The sequence below is a fragment of the Lepidochelys kempii genome, chromosome 6 (genome assembly GCF_965140265.1).
Source record: "Lepidochelys kempii isolate rLepKem1 chromosome 6, rLepKem1.hap2, whole genome shotgun sequence".
In the NCBI taxonomy this organism is placed as follows: Eukaryota; Metazoa; Chordata; order Testudines; family Cheloniidae; genus Lepidochelys; species Lepidochelys kempii.
This window is the reverse complement of record NC_133261.1, coordinates 73,293,508-73,312,725: the sequence shown is the minus strand read 5'-3', so window position 1 is coordinate 73,312,725 and position 19,218 is coordinate 73,293,508. Positions and strand designations below refer to the sequence as shown.

General features: G+C 42.0%; 1 protein-coding gene across 4 annotated transcripts in view; it reads right to left on the bottom strand.

The window, feature by feature from the left end:
* Nucleotides 1-5,105: 5,105 nt before the first annotated feature.
* The window catches only part of RMDN3 (regulator of microtubule dynamics 3), a 61,849-nt gene continuing 47,736 nt past the window's right edge, over nucleotides 5,106-19,218 (bottom strand). For 2 of the 4 annotated variants that reach the window (XM_073348761.1, XM_073348762.1), the window contains exons 10-13: nucleotides 16,033-16,131; nucleotides 14,558-14,611; nucleotides 9,461-9,541; nucleotides 5,106-6,657 (exon numbers count right to left, since the gene is read on the bottom strand). In XM_073348761.1, the coding sequence (XP_073204862.1) occupies nucleotides 6,604-6,657; nucleotides 9,461-9,541; nucleotides 14,558-14,611; nucleotides 16,033-16,131 (288 nt within the window). In that variant the 3' untranslated portion in view covers nucleotides 5,106-6,603. Of the gene's footprint in view, nucleotides 6,658-6,909; nucleotides 7,039-9,460; nucleotides 9,542-14,132; nucleotides 14,292-14,557; nucleotides 14,612-16,032; nucleotides 16,132-19,218 lie in introns of those variants that run through there. The other 2 variants (XM_073348764.1, XM_073348765.1) reach the window with 2 other exon arrangements.

Here is a 19,218-nt window from a genome sequence, read left to right as displayed (position 1 = left end):
GTGTATAAGTAACATTCCTTTTTTTAAAAAACAGGAAGTGTACATATGTATTACAGTGAAAGTATCAGCAGCTATGTATATATACACACTATATCATCCACAAGCGTAACACATTCTCCCCTCCCCAACATCCCCCAGCCACAAAACCGTGACATGTTATGCTCCCATATGTTCATTATGGTATTTTCAGTATTATGCATACATATGCATTCAATGACTTTTTAACAGAAAGATGTATTTCTGTCAGTGGACTTGCTCAATTACCTAAATCATTACAGTAAAGAATAAGGAGCCAACACTACAATTAAATAAGGGGAAATTTTCTCCTTAGACACTTCAAGTGTTTTATTTCAAACAAGACAACACAGTGAAGTTAAAAGCAGTTTGGTCATTTCACAGTTATTCTTTAACACAATACTAATTAACCACAGACAGATATGCCATAAAAACAACACAAGACGAGTTGCAGGAAAAATAATTCTCATCTCTGATCCCTGCAATAAATCTTGGAAAAAGGCTTCCGAAGGGTCTTTCAATTAAGATTTAGCCCTAGTCTACACTAGGACTTTAGGTCGAATTTAGCAGCGTTAAATCGATGTAAACCTGAACCCGTCCACACGATGAAGCCCTTTATTTTGACTTAAAGGGCTCTTAAAATCAATTTCCTTACTCCACCCCTGACAAGTGGATTGGTGCTTAAATCGGCCTTGTCGGGTCGAATTTGGGGTACTGTGGACACAATTTGACGGTATTGGCCTCCGGGGGCTATCCCAGAGTGCTCCATTGTGACTGCTCTGGACAGCACTCTCAACTCAGATTCATGATTGTTTGCCGTTGCTCTGACGCAGGGAGGGGCGACTGATGACACGGCTTACAGGGTTGGCTTACAGGGAGTTAAAATCAACAAAGGGAGTGTCTTTACATCAAGGAGTATTTCAGGCAGGACTTCACGGAGGGTTCCAATAAGAAACGGTGCACCTAAGTTATTGTTCTTATTGGAACAAGGAGGTTAGTCTGGCCTCTGATTGATACATGGCTAGATTTACCTCGCTGCACCTTCTCTGTGAGTGACTGCAGTGTGACCTAGAGGAATGAGTCCCCTAGACGGGGGGCAGCGGGTTTTTGCAAATGAGTACAAAACAAATCTGGTCTATTTCTTGTTTTGATACACTCCATCTATCTTTTACATCTTTGGCTGGCAGCAGATGGTGCAGAAGGACTGCATGCCATCCACATTTCAGGGCTGCTCGGCAGAAGATGGTACAATAGGACTGCTAGCCATCCTCATCTCTTGACTGCCCGGCAGAAGATGATGCAATAGGACTGCTAGCAATCCGTATCACCTGCCTGCGCACCATAAGATGGTTCAATAGGACTGCAGGATTAAAGAGAATGACCTGATCAAGTCACTCCAAATTTAGTCCCTGCGCCCATGTCTGCCCAGGTGCTCCTGATCGACCTCACAGAGGTGACCAGGAGCACCTTGGACATGACGATGACGGCTACCAGTCCTATTGCACCGTCTGCTGCCACAAGGCAATGGGTTGCTGCTGCTGCGTAGCAATGCAGTACCATGTTTGCCAGCACTCAGGAGACATACGGTGACAGTGAGCTGAGCGGGCTCCATGCTTGCCGTGGTATGGCATCTGCACAGGTAACTCAGGAAAAAAGGCGTGAAACAATTGTCTGCCCTTCCTTTCATGGAGGGAGGGAACGGGGGCCTGACTATATGTACCCAGAACCACCCGCGACAATGTTTTAGCCCCATCAGGCATTGGGATCTCAACCCAGAATTCCAATGGGCAGCGGAGACTGCAGGAACTGTGGGATAGCTACCCACAGTGCAACACTCCGGAAGTCGACTCTAGCCATGGTACTGTGGAAGCGCTCCACCGAGTTAATGCACTTAGAGCATTTTCTGTGGGGACACACACACTCGAATATATAAAACCGATTTCTAAAAACCTGACTTCTATAAATTCGACCTAATTTCGTAGTGTAGACATACCCTCACTCATCCAAATCTCCTGTCTCTTATGGCCCTGGAATGTTTACAGTGCAGTCAATTTCAGTCCTGGATGTTACTGTTAATTTCATGGTCAGTAAAACAGGTGCAAACATAAAAAACAAAACAAGCTCTGTGTTTACCTGAAGCTGTTAAAGTGCATCCCCCTTTCTAACAGAAGGAATAACCCCTGCCACCTTTCCCTGCCTGAATATAAAAGCCACTCTCTGTCAGAGTATCTTAAGTTTATCCTCTGAAGAGGAGTCTTAAAATTTAGTTGTTTAAACCAAAAATCCCAAAACAGCATGGTTAGGAGTGTGTTTTTAATTAAACTTCTATGATTCGCCACATCAATCTGAAAGATATGCTGTTCATTAGAATTGAAACTGCATTCCTCAATCAGATTTCTTATTCATAACCAGCAAGAAACACAGAAAGCTAGAACCTTTAAAAAAATTCATTTGATCCCCAGCACAGCATACCAAGGATCACTGCGATAGATCGGGGGGGCCAACCTGTGGCTCCGGAGCCACATGCGGCTCTTCAGAAGTTAATATGCGGCTCCTTGTATAGGCACCGACTGCGGGGCTGGAGCTACAGGCGCCAGCTTTTCAGTGGGCCAGGGGATGTTCACTGCTCAACCCCTGGCTCTGCCACAGGCCCTGCCCCCACTCCACCCCTTCCCTCCCCTGAGCCTGCCATGCCCTCGCTCCTCCCTCTCCTCCCCCCTCACCCCCAGACTCCTGCATGCCACAAAACAGCTGATCAGGTGGTGTGGGAAGAGAGGGGGAGTCGCTGATCCTCGTGGGTGGGAGGCACTATGAGCAGGGGGGTGTGGGGGGGAGCTGATGAGGGGCTGCTGACGTATTACTGTGGATCTTTGGCAATGTACATTGGTAAATTCTGGCTCCTTCTCAGGTTCAGGTCGGCCACCCCTGTGATAGATGGTCAGGATGGAAACAGCAAAAATAGAGCCTTTGAGCTTGAAAAGAACTGCAGACTTTACCATCTCCTTTCCTCATGTTCTTAGAGCCACATTAGTTTCCAGCAAACATATCTGATTAGAAAATAGTGTGTTGAATTCAAGTCTCCATCCAGTTGTTAAGCCAGAAGTGTAGCTTCCAATGGAAGTCTTCCCTGTACATGCACAGCTCTGAATATCGCAGCCCTGAACTTCAAGTTCCCAATGAAAAAGCACAATGGGTAAAAATTAAATTAAAATGGAATTCCAGACCAAGATTTTTTTTTTTAAGCAACAAGTGGAAGTCTGCTTTTAAAAAAAAAAAAAAATGCAATTGAAGCAGGAAACCCAATACATAGAAAGCCTAGAGTAAATGTTCACAAACAAAAATGGAGGGATGAAATAAGGGGTAAAGAGAAGACACCATTCCTCATTTGAAGTAATCTAAAAACTAGAGCTCCCACTAAAATGTTAAAAAGAGGAAAGGACATCCCTTTCCTTAACCTCATTACTGCCCTCTCCCCATTCAATGAAGAAATTTAAGCTCTCTCAAAGCTAAAAGAGGTTCAGTCACACAGCCCAATCTTCCTTAAATGTCTTTTTTCAAGGCATTCTATCCAATACCCCACAAGACTCATTTCAACTTTCAACCAATGGAGGGAAAAAAACCCTCTCAGATTTTGGTATTAACATCAATCCCTGCTTGCCTAACCTTTAACTCACAGCTACATTTGTGCAAGTCTCCTCATGAGAGAGCTACGTTTGTGCAAGTCTCCTCATGAACTACAGCATATCACATGGCCATACAAGGAGCTGATCTATTCCTTGGTTACTTGAGGATCTATTCTACATAACAGAGAAGAATGCTCTGCAAGCACCCCAATCCTACTCCTATTTAATAGGAGTTCTGCCATCAGTTTTGAGTGGAAGCATGACTGGGGCCCAACTGCACATACATTCAAATACCATCCATCCAGAATGGATTCCCAGGGAGTAGAATGGAGAAAGGGGCAGTTAATTAGGTGCTCATTAATCTCACTTCACCTAGCTCAATTGGCAGTTTCCAATTTTAATTGTATTCTCATGTCTATTTAGAAACAAGCAGACATCATCTGAACTAGAATTCTCTTGGTGGGTCCCATGCCTTCAAAACCTGAATATTTCTAAAGTCTTCTCTTCTAGAATTTGTCAGAACATTTAACTATTTGGAGATTTGCTGAAGACTTACACTTCTGGCCAGATTCTGCCTCCATGGCAGTGTGTGGACAGCAGCTTCAGTGCTCCTGCCTTTTATCTGCCTAACAGGGTTTTTTTGACTAATTTTTGGGGGCACCAGTGAGCAGTGTTCTCCCTCCCAAGCCCCCTCCTCCCCCCAGGCCAGTTTTTACTCAGGTATTGGAACCCACCCAGAGCCTCCACTGCAGCGCCTCCCTGTTAGCTTCTCAGCACCTTTTAGGAATGACAATGAAGCCTAAAAAAGCAGCGTATGAAATCCAAACAGTCCCCCAGCTGTGACCTGGGACAGTTCCCCTCAGGACTTACCCTGAGTCGAACAGGCATGGGGATCCTACCCACCAGAGCAGCTGTAATTAACTCTGCAATAATGGACTAGGTGTCTCTGGGAAGAATGAAGAGGACCGCAGTCAGCTGACTCAGGGGGTAAGGCCCACGGGATGCCTGGAAAACAGGGAAGTGAGACTTACAGGGTCACAAATCCCCTCCCCCACATCTTAAAATGGGTCCTGAGTAGCCTGGGAAAAGAAGCAGAGCTCACAAACAGCCCCCTGCGTCCCAATTTGGCCAGGACTCTAGAAGCATTCCCCCTCCCTGGGGGAATGCGACCCAGCAGGCAAGGACTCAAAAATCTTGAGAGAGGACTTCAGGCCCTTGGGAAAGCTAGATGCAAAAGGCCTCACCAAAGCTGTGATGGAGCTAGTACGCTCTCTAAGCGAACAAAAAAGCAAAAACTAAAAAGGGGAAGCAAAAGCTTAAAAGTTCTAGAAGTCCTCTGATTCCTCCTCCACAGAGGATGGTGAATTGTCAGTCTCTGATTTCTATCAGGACCTGGGAAAACTCAGCCAAGGTTGTCCCCCCACCAGCCCCAGCCCCCAAAGTGTCCCCCTAATACATATGTATATGTGGTTAAGAAAGGCAATGAGATCTCATTTTCTATTAGATAGTGTGTAATTAGCTTAAATGTTTGGTTTTGTAATCCCACTCTACAGCAAATCAGACATGATATTATACAACATGTAATAAAGTGTTTAATGCCCACACACAGATAGCTACCACCTAAAATTAAAAATTAAAAGGAAAGAGGAAGCCCAGTTAGATTCCTGGGAGAAATCACTGTGCATAGAACAAGGTGAGTTGTGTTGTCCTCTGGAAAAAAGTGTTAGAGGAGGAAAAAAACAGACTTTCTGCTATTTGGAACTGGCTGGAACAAATATGAGTGGTTACCTTGATTCTCCACCCCACCCCAAGTGTCATTTTGATTATACTTTGAATTTGTTAGCTAGCAGAATGAGGTGGAAAGACATTGTGCTGAACTGTCAATTTTGCCACGTGGTTCCTCCCTTTCTGCAGCAAGTGCTTCATAAAGATAATGAACAGCCTCTGCAACTCCTAAACTTCTTCATTTACATCAGGTAGGTAAGGTTTAGATGAGTGCAGAAGACATCAACCTTTCACAATTAAGGAATCTGAAAGTGTCCACTTGGATTAAAATATTAGCATTTTTGATGAGTGAAGAAAATCCAGTTTGCGTTCCAAGTTTAAGATTTTATCACTTTGTCTCTTATGGCAGTGATACATTTCTTTAACATAAATTCTTATTTCTGAAGAACGTCTCTGAAAGCAGATACACTGGTCCCATGATGTTAACCTCCTAGACATATGTTGATGAGTATTGCTGATTTTACCTTGATGACTAAAACCACTAACTAGTCAGATGAATTTGCAAAGAGACAACAAGATCACTGATTGTTTTCAGAGGGAGGTGAGGAGGGGCTGAGCAGAACTCTTGCCTTTGGTATTATGCTGAAAAAGCCATGAGCAATCAAAGAGCTCAGCAGTAAGGAAAGACTGACATTCTCAGCTCTGCCTATTAGCAATGGTTGTCACTATCTACTAAGAAATATAGGCATAGCTAAGGGGCTGTTGATTCCCTGCCTTCATGACACACTAGAACCATGCCTCTGACATTTTATTAAATAGAGCACAGGATCCCATCACAACTTGAACTTCACATGTTTATGTCCTCTCCTGGTGGAAGTTGAGCAAAAAATACTTCTTGGGAAGTGTAGGTGGATGAATGTTAAAATCAAAGGCATAGAGGAAAACTAAAATCCAAATCAAGTTGATGGCTGCTGCACTGAACAGGTCAAGCACTGGATTCATTAGACTATATCTGTGTAACAGGCAGGCAGATGAACAGAATTAGAGTTTAGTCCCGTGAATCTCTGCCAAGATTTAACTCCTCAGGGAAGTGCTGTTGAAACTGCAGTTTGGTTTGTTCTTTGTAAGATCTGCGGTTCGCCCATGAAGCCCAATCCAAGATCATCTGGATTGTGAGATCCTTTAGACTGGAATTTGTACTGTTCACAGTTATCAGAGGACTGGGCTTTTAAAAAAATACTTATTCTTCTGAGATTCCTTGCATCTCCTCAATCTCCCTCTTGAGTTTTTCATCCTGAGAAAGCAAAGAAAGGATACACATCACAATGGCCAGTGGATTTAATCCAGTCCCATTTACAAAATTAAAGGTTACTCACTTGGTTTCATTTTCTTATTCAACCCTATGTTGTTTTTTTTTTAAAATCAACTTCTCATATCCCTCCTCCTACTGGATACATGTCTTTATAGTTGTTTTAAAAATTCTATTCAGGGTTTCCAAGCAGTAAGAGGAAGCCTTCTTTCTTATTTCTTTTTCACTTCTGAAAGCACAGAATTGTGAACCAGGAACTCTGGAGTTCTAACCTTCGCTTTCATGCAGACTCTTTGTTGAACTGGGTAAGCCACTTCACCTCTTTGCCTCTGTTCTTCCATGAGTATGATCAAGTTACCTATCTACCTTATGGGGTAAAGAGGATGAATGTGTGCAATTACATTAAAAATGAAAGCCACGATATAAATATTATCTGGACTGCCTTCCTAGACCCTCATTTTCCTGTTTGTGGCATGCTGCTCTTTTCTTTATGCCATCTCAGAAAAGGGAAGTAAATGCTCATGCGTCCTTGATTTTGTCTCTTTCCTGAAACCCCCCTGCTTTTCTTATTAAGTTTTATTCCTCCAATATACTACTTATTCTTTTGGAATATCTCCTGTTTCCAGTTAAATGTTTCATCCTAGTTCCATCAAGAGGAACTTGAGCTGAGGAAGCTTGAGCTGAGGAAGCTACCCATTTGGCTGAATATGGCCATTTCCTGTTCACATTCTGGAATTCATCAGTTTGATACCCTGGTTTCCTTTGGTTTGGCAACATTTAGCAGCTGAGTACCTTCATGCAGTAATGGATAATGCTCTGGAGGTGGCAGCACTACCAAGTCAGCATGTTGCAGATGGCTGGCTGAGACTCCCTGCCGACCTGAACCCCAGCCGAATAATTCAGCTACAGCAACACAGTCTAATGACAGATTTTAAAATACTGTGTTTGTCATAACAAAGTTGCATACTTCTATGATGTTGCCTTACATGTCAGTTTTTATTCAATAATACAGAGAATGAAGGAGTAAGATCTGGCTGACTTGTCTAGATTACTTTACTTGCATTTTTGATAATTATGATGTAAACAATAACTGATTACAAGTAATTTGGTGGGTTTCTGATCAGTCCTTGACTAACAGTAATAAACTGGCAATACCCATGCCATAACTGTATTTCCCCACACAGTAGACAGGGTGAACTTATTGTCAGGCCAGTGTAAGGTATAAGGCCTACCAGTTCAGTTTCATCTGTTGTCTCAAATGCATGGCAATCAAGTGATACTTGAAGTGTGGTTATAATGAGAAAGCTATATAAAAAGGCACCATGTTATTCAGATCTGCTTTTTTGTTGTTGTATTCAGTCATATCTACTTTAATGACAAAAATATATTTTTACAGCTGCTAGCAGTGCAAAGCCAAAAGAGACTGCTATAGGAAAGTGAGATGGATTCTATTCTATTTGTGTATCATCAAAACAATTACAGCAAGATCCTGCAAATGGAATGTATCATGACCCATAATGAAGAGAAAAAAAATCTGTTTAACTTTTGAATTCCAAGTTGAATTTGCAGCAGTTTGGCCAACAGGTTTTGGGCTTTTTTTTTTTTGTTTTAAACTTGTAACCTGGAAAGATTCATATGGAAAACATTAAACAGGGAGCCCCACCATGCCATTCTCATATAGTCCTTTTTTCAGAGGCTAGCCACATACAGAGAAGGGTGAGAAACAAAGTTATAAGGACCTGAATTTTTTTTTACATATATATATTTATATTCTATAATAAATATAGCATGATATATCTTCTACCACGCCATATGCTAAAATTTAAAAGATACAGATGTCTTCCCATGCCTGAGGTATTTAACATATTCTATATGTCACATAATATTAATAGTCATGGAAGCTTACCTAAATTACCAAGCTGTATTTCCATCTTTTTTTTACCAACTGTTCTTTCTGGTATTTTTGAGTTTGCTACAGCTACTAGGACAGCCATACTTGGATACAGTATCAACCACACAATGGTTTTCATTATGTTGCTTGATCGCTTGGGGCATTCTGAAACTACATGCAATGAAAAGGCAAGTGTCTGTGCTAAGGAACAGACAACTATAAAGTGATAAGACAGAACACCTTTGAAGGTGAAGACAAAATGAGCGAGCTTAGAGACCTCTCTCCCAACTCTCCAAATCAGGGTTGAAGTATATACAGGCAGGGCAGCATAAGGAACCTTTGCTGAATCTTTCTGTGAACTTCAGTTTCCAGGGCTCTCAACCCACCAACTCTTACCAGCAGTAAATTCACAAAAACATACAACTTAAAGAGAAAGTTCACTAGTAGACTACAGTGTGTGAAGTTTGCCATACACTTAAATAAGAAGTATGGAAAGATAGGGTTTGAGGAAGTTTATGTCTAAGCCTGCTTAAACGTAGTTTGTATACTATAAAATAAGAATTATCTGCAAATTTTTAATAAGTTACTACCACCCAAATTACTGTTAGTTTAAAAGTTGATTTTAATGGGAGTCCATCAAAACATTTTGAAGGGCTTAGGCAATAAATATTCAAAACAAGATTTGCTTTTGGATCTCTCATAAAATTGCCCAGTGACAAATTTTACCAAATTACCAATTTCACAGGTAGATTGATATTGAATAAATGTTCTCTCATCTGATCCCAGAGGTCAAATACATATATAAGTCTATAAGTGGATCTAAAATTAAGTTTTAAAGGGTTTTTTGTTACATGATCATATTGGAGTGTCAGTGAGATAAAGAGCAGAAATTGCTACCTCATTTGTGATAACTGGCAGCTCTGAAGCCAGATTCATCCACTGAACAGCTGCAGAGTTATTCCCCAGGTCTCTGTAGCACTGTAAAGAAAAATGGCAATAATGAAAAGTCTCAAGAAACAGGAAAATAGATGTCAGTCAGCCACTCTGAGGGATTGGAAAAGCCAGCTTGTAATTGATGAAAAGGGCTCTTTTCACCTTTTAAAACACCTACATTCAGCAATCTCAGGACTCTGCCATCTTTCCTATAGACCCCTTCAGGCAAAGCACTATAAATGATACCATGTCACAAAATAAATAATTTATTTTTGATAGGAGGTTTTACAGTTCCCTATTCCTCCTCTAATATGGGCACCATTTCCCTGAGCTTGTTCTTATCTGGAAGTATAGCACCTATTTCTCACTGTTCTCACTATTCCTTGAGTCACCTAAATAGCCAGTGTGCAGTATGGACTCCCATACGTCCAGAGTAAGCATGGCATTTTATCAAGTACCTTTGTCTTCAACAGCCCAGAAACAAGAGTCCAAAATCTAATTCCAAGCTCTGACACCTACTGTCAAACTTGACAGACTTTCTAAACCCACTTCCCCCACCTTCAACAGCACCAAAAACAGTTATCCCATTGGCATAAGCAGGCCCAAGTTTTCTTAAAATGAATTCTAACCCCATCTTTCCAATGCTGACTGCAAGAGAAGCCATGTTCTGGACCCTCTGTATTATGTAGCAAGCTGGAATTAAATTCAGCAGCAGAGCCCTCGAGGTTCTGTAGTGCTCTAGATTAGCCTGCAATACATTCTGGAGAAGCTTCAGGTAATTTTAATAAAAAATTCAAATTTTTAATAGGTGACTAATGCAATTAGTATACAATTCCTTCTGATTTTAGTTCTCAATTAAATTCAGCTATTTTTACACTGCCCCATAATTTTCGTTTTTGTGCTACATATTTATGCCCATAACTCCTAACTGCCTTGTAGAAATTGTCATGGAGGAAAGCTGGAGGCTTTGGCAGCTGGATAGTGATATTTGAACTTTTAGTTCCCAGAGAGTCATGGGAGGCAGTTTGGGATTGTGGGAGATGCATGTTATCTAGAGAGACTGTTGCTACAAGTGATCAGCAGTGAAAGTTAGCAATGCTGAGGTTTGTTACTAGTTTCAAGAGCTGACACTCCATTGGGATTGATGGGTCAGTTCACACCTCTCAGAGCTATTGTTTCAGGCTCTTACACTTAATGGCATCTTTAAATATAGTTGACATTTTAAAATAGTTAAGGGCCATAAGTTTTTTGGTTTTTAAGCTTGGACTCGGGAACACAAACTGTCAATGGATAGATTCTGCTACATATTTATGAACTCAGGAAGTATCATGTTTGATACTTGTCCAAAAGGCTCCAATTCTCGGCATTAGGCCCAGAGTCTCAGAAAGCAACTGCACAGCAGGTTTCTTTTCCTCTTCTGCATTTTGATCCCTTAGTTAAATTCTACTTCGTTCAAAGTAATTAAATATCAAGTGAATTTAGAAATCCTGTGATAAGATATTCAACTCAAGAAGACAAAGTGGGATATGGGGAAAGAGACAAAGCACATTGGGACCCCACATTCTCTGGCAGGTTGTGTCTTCAGAATATTTCCTCTTCTGAAACTCAAGCACTTCTATCAGAAACACTGTGTGTGTTTTATTAGGATAACAGTGAATCTAGTCATTATGGGGAGGTATGACAAAGTAGGAATTTTCTGTACTATTTTTATGAATCCTATGTGTGCCACAATTTCTTCCTATACTTTGCACTGCTATGGGAGGGGGAGTGGGGAGGGGGAAAGGACTACATTTGTTCTCAGGGCAGATTATGAGACATGGGGGGGTCATCCTGTGTGTGGTTTGAGCAGACTGCATGGGTCATTAAAAGGACTGGCCCAGGCCTACCCATATAAGTGGGCAATCCAAAAGAACCATGGAAAACCCCAATTACCAGAACACTGACACCTAACCACCAACAATCCAGAGGGAGGAGGTTTTCTCTGCCCCTCAGCATGGAAGCTGAGCAGGACCCCAGCTTGGAAGTAAAGGACAGAGATGTGTCAGGTGGGGGAAAAGAGAGCTGGTTTCTGGGAGAGGCTGAGTGACTAAGGAAGTCAGAGACAGAGCCTGAAAATGGAGTTCAATGGAACTTGGCTGGTGAATTGCTCTGGCTTGACTAGAATGGACTATGCTTTAAATCTCTCTCTGTGCTAGCCTAAGGACATCCAATGCTGTGTTCCAGCTGACTAATAAATCCTAATCTGTTTGGAAAATCATAGAATCATAGAATCATAGAATATCAGGGTTGGAAGGGACCCCAGAAGGTCATCTAGTCCAACCCCCTGCTCAAAGCAGGACCAATTCCCAGTTAAATCATCCCAGCCAGGGCTTTGTCAAGCCTGACCTTAAAAACCTCTAAGGAAGGAGATTCTACCACCTCCCTAGGTAACACATTCCAGTGTTTCACCACCCTCTTAGTGAAAAAGTTTTTCCTAATATCCAATCTAAACCTCCCCCACTGCAACTTGAGACCATTACTCCTCGTTCTGTCATCTGCTACCATTGAGAACAGTCTAGAGCCATCCTCTTTGGAACCCCCTTTCAGGTAGTTGAAAGCAGCTATCAAATCCCCCCTCATTCTTCTCTTCTGCAGGCTAAACAATCCCAACTCCCTCAGCCTCTCCTCATAACTCATGTGTTCCAGTCCCCTAATCATTTTTGTTGCCCTTCGCTGGACTCTCTCCAATTTATCCACATCCTTCTTGAAGTGTGGGGCCCAAAACTGGACACAGTACTCCAGATGAGGCCTCACCAATGTCGAATAGAGGGGAACGATCACGTCCCTCGATCTGCTCGCTATGCCCCTACTTATACATCCCAAAATGCCATTGGCCTTCTTGGCAACAAGGGCACACTGCTGACTCAAAATGCTGCTTGGGTGTCACTGCAAATACTTGCTGAGGTTCATTCATCCCTGAAGACTGTACAAGCCTCTACCAGGCGTCTATCTTGGGCCTGGTCTACACTACAGAGTTAGGCTGAGGTAAGGCAGTTTACATCAACCTATGTCAGCATCTACACTACAGCCTTGCTCCAGCAGATATAAGTGCCCTACTACATCCATATAACCTCCACGAAAGGCATACGGCTTATGTCAGTGTAGTTAGGGCCACACAGTGCCTCCACAGCCATGAAATTGACAAGAAATGCTGGTAGGTTCCCTGCTGTAACACTCCCCTCCCCCCGCCTCTCAGCTGTGCTGTCACCCCGGGGTAGGTGGGGAGCTCTCAGCTCCCTGCAGAGCTAACTAGCTGGTGCCCAGGTTGGGCTCCCAGCACTTCTCTCCCTCCCCCCAGGCAGCTGCCAGGCTCCCCGCTCCCTGCCCGAAGCCTGGGTGGCAGCTAGGCAGCTCCACGGGGACCCAAGAACCTGAGATCTCAGCCCCTACATTTCCCCTCTTGAGTCGCTGGAAGTGCTTCTGGTGAGGATGTGCACCACCGACAGAAGGGGGGTAGTGTCAACACAAAAAAATGCAGAAATTACTACGGTGGCTGTAAGTTGACCTATTTTGTAGTGTAGACATGTTCTCGCAGTTGGATTCACTGAACAGAGCTCACAGTGTGAAGCAGAAGTTCTGGAAGCCAGAGGCTCAATCTAGGAAGTAGTGAGGCTGCAGGGCCTATCCTGAAAGAAAAGTGGGACTCCTTGAGGTCGGGCACACTGGAGGGTTTCCTCCAAGAGACTATTTAAAAGCTGGGGCATAGTGCAGATCCTGTGGATCTGTGACAGGAGGTTACAATTTAACCACATTAAAGCCCTACATGAGAAATTTTCCTGTAACTCTTAAAATGTTAGCTGAATAATTAAGGTAAACCATAAGATTTTCCAATTATGGGACTGCAAAAGTTGCTGCCCCCTTCTATTAAACATGGAAGTAGTAGTGTGGTGGTGGTTTTTATTCTTAAAAGGGGCATACAGGAAAGATGTGGATTTTGAATATGCACAGATACAGGTTGGGCGTGGCAGCAAATGGGAAAAAATACCTACACGAACTTTCACTGTCGTAAATACTAAAAGGATTTGGAAACGAGAAGGTGATGCTCATTTGTGGGTGGAAAATTTAATCTAATGGGATACATAATTTCCATTCCTACACAGGCACATACAGCTAGACATGGTATGTCAAAGGCAGAACTGTGGTAGGTGCAAGGGCCTCTAAGCACCTATTAGCTCCCTTCCTGGTTTGAGATCAACTTTCAAGGTTTCATAAAATAGACTTTTCTTGTCAAATAGACTCTTCACCTAGTTTCAAATGCTAATAAATTCCAAGCTGGGAAACCAACCTTAAACTAGCACGCTACCCAGATAAAAATTACAATCTTTGGGAACTGGGAATACAGTGATTTCACAGAAAATGACTACAACTACACTTTGCTACGCCCACTCTGGCTGCTGTTACTAAAGCTGTTTGGGCTTTAAATATTTCCTAGACTCCAACAGGAGGCCAAAGGAACTAAGCATCAGTTTTAGCATTTAAAAGATTCAAAAAATTATTTCCCTCAACACGAACAACAATAAAATCAGCAGATCTTCTGCTTCAGGCCAACACATTCATGGTCTGTTTAATCATTGCCATCCATGCTGGAAAAAGAAGGTCAAACTGGGTATTTCACTCTTTCCGGACTCTCTTCTTGCACACAGCTTAAATGTGAGGATCAGTAAACAGATGATTTGGCTCAGAAGTTAATGTTAATTTTTAACCAAAAAAAAAAAAAAAAATCTGCGTAAAGTAACCTGGATGCCCCTTGGAAGATCTATAAAGACAAAATAACCAACAAAGAAAGAGCAGCTTAGAGTTCCATATCCTCCTGCCCCAGATGAATTGTTATCTCCCTGCCCATTTGTAAAAAAACACACAATATTAACTTATAAGTGACTATATTTATATACAACACTTTGCATTTCTACAGCATCTATAATCCACAGACCTCCAAATGCTTTACATACACGCCATACTGTACAAGCATATGGACTGAAGAGAACAAGATTAACTGTTCCAGTGTAAGAAATGACTGGTTACCTTAGCAATGTACACCCTTCCTGCTTTGGAAAATCCTGAGCTCAGCTTTTCTGCCTACAGAGTAGGGGAGAGAAGGATTCAGTAGGATTTCAGAAGGACCCAGTTTGAACAGTTTTTTATTGCAACTCAAACAAATGTTGTCTTTAACACATGGGGCTGACTTACATACAGTTTGTGCACCAATTTAACTTTTATCTGTTTAGAAACAAATGGAGTTAAATTGGTGCAATCCGCCCAAGAGTACTTTATATCAATTTAGATTAATTAGGAATAGATCACCCCTCGGATTTCCACAAAGTGCCTGAGATTTAATGAGCAATGTTTATGTCCTACTCTAATATTACACACTAAAAAAAAAACATTAAAAAAACCAATAAGGTTGCAAAGTCATGAGCTCAAAAGTTAGGAAACAGCAGAATTAAGATTGCCTGTGGAGGCCTATTTCGTCCCCCTTGTGCTTAAGCATTACAAGATAATACACAATTTTTTGACTCATCAGATGTGTCTCCTCCTCCCTCATGGGTCCCAATCTCCCCCACCCCAACTTCTAAACTTACTTCTTCCCACTGCCCCACCAGCCTCCAGTTCCAGTCTCCATCCCCCAGGCTCATGGGCCCAAACTATTTACCACCCACTCCACCAGCTCAAGCCCCTGTCCCTTCTTCGTTCAAATGAGGCAGCTTCCTCCTCCATGCCGCTTAAGCTGGGGAGTGAGGAGGGGACAATGAAGGACAATGAACACACAAAAAAAGGCAGTCTGCCTTGCTCTGTTCTGGTGGCTGGACCCAGAACTGACCCAGCCTGCAGCAGCCCAGATCTGCAATTGAGGAAAAGTCCTGCTCAACCCCAAGCTGGAACAACCTCAGAGTGGTGGATGGAATCTTAAATCTTTAGCTATGAAACTCCAGTAAGTCTGAGCCTGTGCAAACTGTGATTTTTTTTAAAAGGTTTAGAACATACATTGGGACAGATTTTTAAAGGGATGGCAAAAGGCATCGCTGACATCAAGGCTACCACTTGCCAAATTTCAAAATATGCTCCAAAACATGGGGGTGAGAGCTTGTCAAACACAAAAATCATCAGGTTTTTTTTAAATGGAAAATACACTTTTCCCTAGCCTTGTTCTCAGAAATTAATGGACCATATTTGGATGACATTTTCAAAAAAAATTCATCCCAAGGCAGATACCCAGCATGAAAAATTTCAGCCTGAAAAGTTACAGTCCAGCAGAGTTATAAGCAACTGAAAAACAGGATCTTACAATAGGAAGTGTTGGGCAATCTTAATAGGCAGTGCTGCCAGCCCCACCTATAAATTGTAGAGTAATAGTTTCATACAGTATTCAAAAGCACTATATACCAGTACAGTCCAAATCAGGATAGTATGTTTAACTGATCCATATCATACAGTCTCCAGAAATATTTAAGTATTAGAGCTATAAATTTAACAGTTTCCTTGCCCCCAGATTTTAGTACCTTTAAAAGGTTCTGCAATGCATCATGGACAGTGGCTGTAGGGGGTGCTTCATACAAGGCAGAAGCAGTCTTTCTTTCAAGCCATCCCAGATGAGCGATCTGCACAGAAACAATAACATTAAACTACCAGCAAGGAAGTCAGTAGCCTGCATGCATCCCTAGGAATTCCCACAGTATATGCAAAGCATACAGGGACACCTTCATATCCACAGTATCTGCAGCAACCTCGAAGTCACGTAAAAAAACATTTTGTTAACATCAGCTGACTCTGCCCAGGTACACAAATCAATCCATCTGCAGAACTTGCATTCCTTCTCCCCCCTGCCTCAACCACCATTTGGACGATTAACAGTGACACAAATATGGTTCAGAATAAAATTGGTCTCCGCAACTGGATGGCTCTGTCTAGGAAGCTCTCTGGACTGTTTAAAATCTGACCATCACCTTATTATAACCACATCTGTTTCTGGTGACTCGCCTGCACACCAGAGCAGACCCATGTTCTCCCCCTCCAAAAAGAAAAAAATTGGGGGATTAAGTCTTGTACCAGAGTATGCCTTTACCATATATACACAGACCTCGAGAGACAAGCTTTCCACCAACACCATAAGAACATAAGAACGGCCACACTGGGTCAGACAAACGTCCATCAAGCCCAGTATCCTGTCCTCTGACAGTGGCCAATGGCAGGTGCCCCAAAGGCAATGAACAGACAGGTTATCAACTGATCCATGCCCTGTCACCCAATCCCCTCTTCTGGCAAACAGAGGCTAGGGACACCATTCCTGCCCATCCTGGCTAATAGCCATTGATGGCCCTATCTTCCAGGAAGCTATCTAGCTCCCTTTTGAACCCCGTTATAGTATTGGCCTTCACAACACCCTCTGTCAAGGAGTTCTAGAGGTTGACAGTGCATTGCGTGAAAAAAATACTTTGTGTTTGTTTTAAACCTGCTACCTATTAATTTCATTTGGTGGCCCCTTGTTCTTGTATTATGAGAAGGAGTAAATAACACTTCCTTATTTACTTTCTCTATACCACTCATGATTTTATAGACCTCTATCATATTCCTCCTTAGTTGCCTCTTTTCCAAGCTGAAAAGTCCCAGTCTTATTAATCTCTCCTCATATGGAAGCTGTTTTATACCCCTAATCATTTTTGTTGCCCTTTTCTGAACCTTTTCCAATTCCAATATATCTTTTTTGAGATGGGCCGATCACATCTGAACGCAGTATTCAAGGCGTGGGCATACCATGGATTTATATAGAGGCAATATGATATTTTCTGTCTTGTTATCTATCCCTTTCTTGATGATTCCCAACATTCTGTTCGCTTTTTTGACTGCCACTGCACACTGAGTGGATGATTTCAGAGAACTATCCACAAGGACTCCAAGATCTCTTTCTTGAGTGGTAACAGCTAATTTAGACCCCATCATTGTATATGTATAGTTAGGATTATGTTTTCCAACGTGCATTACTTTGCATTTATCAACATTAAATTTCATCTGCCATTTTGTTACCCAGTCACCCAGTTTTGTGAGATCCTTTTGTAGCTCTTCGCAGTCTGCCTGGGACTTAACTATCTTGAGTAGTTTTGTATCATCTGCAAATTTTACCACGTCACTGTTCACCCCTTTTTTCCAGATGGTGTATGAATATGTTAAATAGGACTGGGCCCAGAACAGATCCCTGGGGAACACCACTATTTACCTCTCTCCATTCTGAAAACCGACCATTTATTCCTACCCTTCATTTCCTATCTTTTAACCAGTTACCAGTCCATAAGACGACCTTCCCTCTTATCCCTCTTATCTTAAGCTTACTTTGCTTAAGAGCCTTCAGTGAGGCTTTCTGAAAATCTCAATACACTATATTCACTGAATCTCCTTTGTCCGCATGCTTATTGACCCCCCTCAAAGAATTCCAGTAGACTGGTGAGGCATGATTTCCCCTTAACAAAAACTATTGACTATTTCCCAACAAATTATGTTCATTTATGTGTCAGACAATTTTGTTCTTTATGATAGTTTCAACCAATTTGCCCGGTACTAAAATGAGGCTTACTGGCCTGTAGTTGCCAGGGTCACCTCTGGAGCCCTTTTTAAAAATTGGCATTACATAGCTATCCTCCAGTCATTTGGTACAGAAGCTGATTTAAATGATAGGTTACAGATGACAGTTAGTAGTCCTGCAATTTCACATTTGAGTTCCTTCAGAACTCTTGGGTGAATACCATCAGGTCCTGGAGACTTATTACTGTTTACTTTATGAATTTGTTCCAAAACCTCCTCTAATGACACCTCAATTTGGGACAGTGCCTCAGATCTGTCACACAAAAAGAATGGCTCAGGTGGGGAACCTCCCTAAGATCCTCAACAGTGAAGACCAATGCAAAGAATTCAGTTAGTTTCTCCGCAATAGCCTTATCGTCTGAGTGCTCCTTTAGCATCTCGATCATCCAGTGGCCCCACTGGTTGTTTAGCAGGCTTTCTGCTTCTGATGTATTTTAAAAAAATTTTGCTATTACTTTTGGAGTCTTTGGCTAGCAGTTCTTCATATATTTTTATACTTCATTTGCCAGAGTTTATGCTCTTTTCTATTTTCCTCATTAGGATTTATCTTCCACTTTTTAAAAGGATGCCTTTTTGCCTCTCACTGCTTCTTTTACTTTGTTGTTTAACCAAGGTGGCTCTTTTTTGGTTCTCTTATTCTGTTTTTTTAATTTGGGGTATACATTTAAGTCGAGCCTCTATTATGGTGTCTTTAAAAAGTTTCCAAGCAGTTTGCAGGAATTTTACTTTTGGTCCTGTACCTTTTAATTTCCCACTAACCTCCTCATTTTTGTGTAGTTCTTCTTTCTGAAATTAAATGCTACAGTGTTGGGCTGCTGTGGAGTTTTCCCCACAACAGGGATGTTAAATTTAATTATATTATGGTAACTATTACTAAGCGGACCAGCTATATTCACCTCTTGGACCTGATCCTGTGCTCCACTTAGGACTAAATCAAGAATTGCCCTCTCCTCTTGTGGGTTCCAGGACCAGCTGCTCCAAGAAACAGTCATTTAAGGTGTCAAGGAACTTTATCGCAGCATCCCTTCCTGAGGTGATATGTACCCATGGGGATAGTTGAAAAGCAGGCAGCAGTATAGTTATAGTACTTACCCCCTGAAATCTCATTGTCC